Source organism: Symphodus melops, assembly GCF_947650265.1.
Source record: "Symphodus melops genome assembly, chromosome: 18".
In the NCBI taxonomy this organism is placed as follows: Eukaryota; Metazoa; Chordata; class Actinopteri; order Labriformes; family Labridae; genus Symphodus; species Symphodus melops.
Window position 1 is genome coordinate 35,001 of NC_136708.1, and position 2,180 is coordinate 37,180.

Below are 2,180 nucleotides of genomic sequence, written 5' to 3' on the forward strand. Positions count from 1 at the left end.
GAGAGAGAGAGAGAGAGAGACAGAGCGAGAGAGAGAGAGAGAGAGAGAGAGAGAGACAGAGAGACAGAGAGAGAGAGAGAGAGAGAGAGAGAAGTAAACAGATTAGAGTAAATCAATTCATTTCATTCAAATCAACAAACGTAAACATGCTCCCCTGTACGCACCGACACGCCCTCGAAGGAGCTGGTGTTGAGCGCTCTGTAGATCTCGGCTGTGATTCCTCGGTTGTTGTAGTTGAAATCCTCCAGCCGGTGGCCCTTGGCTCTCAGGGGCCCCACTGTCTTGTTGAGGGCCAAAGCCAGAGCCCACACAGCGTCATAGGCCAGCGGGGCCTCCTGGAAACCTCCTGTCTCCTCTGGATTCTTCCCCCCGAGTTTAGACATCAGCCGGGCCAGAAACTCCTGAGAGGTCTGAGAGGAGAGAGAGATGTGATCAGGACGCGTTTGGAGATTTTCCCTTCATGACATCACAAAGGGCAGTAGCCCCTCCCCCAGGTGGGTGACACTCCCACAGCTAGGTGTTTGTTCTGCCCTCTGAGTCTGCCTTCTCACCATAAACAATAGGACATGGAGCCAGAAAGCAGCGTGGTCAGACACAGCTCATTTACATATTTAAAGCTACAGACACAGAAACAGCCTGTTCTGAGCAGGGCTGAAATAGAGGGGTTTATAGACATGATCAAATACAGGATCAGAGTGGATTTACAACAACACACTTCACACACATGATGAAGAGGAGCGAGGACACTGATTTCACCTGAAGAAGAAGAGGAGGTCATGTGACCTTTAAGTAAAACAAAGAGAGAAACTAGCTGGGTGCTCACAGTGAGCAGAGTCCGCACACTGTCTGCAGATATTAAAGCAGTAAAGTCGGCTGTTACGTCACCATGACAACGTGATCCATTAAATCACACACGCTCACATTAGGATGGATCGATATCAATCAGGCTTATATAAACTCATAATGTGAACATTTCTGTCCATGTTTGTCCGTGTGAGTTCAGCCGTCCAGTCGCCTGAGCGTGACGCTGGAGCTGAACACTCGGCTAAGAGGGTCAATGAGAGCGGACCGTGGCCTCTAAAAGCTCCAAACATCCAGCACCATCTGCAGCAGGTGTCTGCAGGAAGCATACAGTCAGACACTCTCCAGCTGACTCACCAGGTTGGAGGCTCCTCGCACCGTCTCGGGGTTGAGCATGACGATCTCGGTGGTGACATGACCCTCCACGGCCTCCGTCATCTGCTCCACCGTGCAGTTAATGGACGGGTCTTTGATCTTAAACCAGTTATCAGCGTACCAGCCGATCAGAAACCACACAAACTTCTTCCCGTAGAGCTTCTCCTTGTACACCTGCAGAGAGAGAGAGACTGTAAATCACCCAGCGTCCACGACCTGGGAAGTCTCTAAATCACTCCACATTTACTATAACAGACACGGCGCTGTCATCTCCCAAATATGTCAGCAGGTAGTAAATAAATATATGAGAACGCAGCAGGGAATATTCAGGAGTGTTGAGAGGAGGAGCTGAATCTGTTGAACTGATCGGAGCATTGACATGAAGGCAAATCTTCTCACTATAGTGTCGGACTGCATCAGAACCCCCCCTCTGCCCCCCCCCCCCCCCCTCCTCCCATCAAACTGGGACAGGGTCCCGCTGTGAGCGGCATGTGTGAACATGAATTCCCGCTGCAGCCTGATTTTCACACATCTCCGGTTTCTTTAAGACGTAAAAAGCTGAGCGGCGCGTCCGGTTGGTTCATGGTCACTCCGCTGTGAGAAGAGCTGGGCACAACGTTTTAAAACGCTCTGTTTGACCTTTGGAGCGTGAGGTGATTTCAAGACGTCATTATTTCAGAGTTCTGGATTGATCCGGCGTGAAACGAACCCGGAGCACTAAATCCTGAGATAACGTGAATTAGAGCGCAGGCGGTGTCTTTGATGTTTTAATTTGCGGGTAAACTGGGTCACGCTACCTCACAGAACACCTTGCGGGCCTCGGTCTCGTAGAACAGGCCCACGATGATTCTGGCGTCCTGGCGCTGAGAGGAGAACAGAGAGGAGTCAGTCACAGTGTGAGGATGAAAGAACGAGTTGAAAGACCCCCCGGTGAGGAGACTGAACCCACACTCTCTCTCCAGCTGTTACCATGGTAACCTCCGCTACACAGCCAATCAATGTGA

The 2,180-nt window shown here is 50.8% G+C and overlaps 1 protein-coding gene across 1 annotated transcript in view; it reads right to left on the bottom strand.

Annotated features, from left to right (window-relative positions):
• LOC306839474 (gamma-aminobutyric acid type B receptor subunit 1-like) overlaps positions 1–2,141 on the bottom strand; it is a gene marked incomplete at its 5' end in the record, with an annotated part of 15,365 nt that extends 13,224 nt beyond the window's left edge. Inside the window, 3 exons of the mRNA XM_079368200.1 lie at positions 165–410; positions 1,159–1,350; positions 1,974–2,141. Of these exons, the coding sequence (XP_079224326.1) occupies positions 165–410; positions 1,159–1,350; positions 1,974–2,141 (606 nt within the window). The remainder of the gene's footprint in view (positions 1–164; positions 411–1,158; positions 1,351–1,973) is intronic.
• Positions 2,142–2,180: the final 39 nt, after the last annotated feature.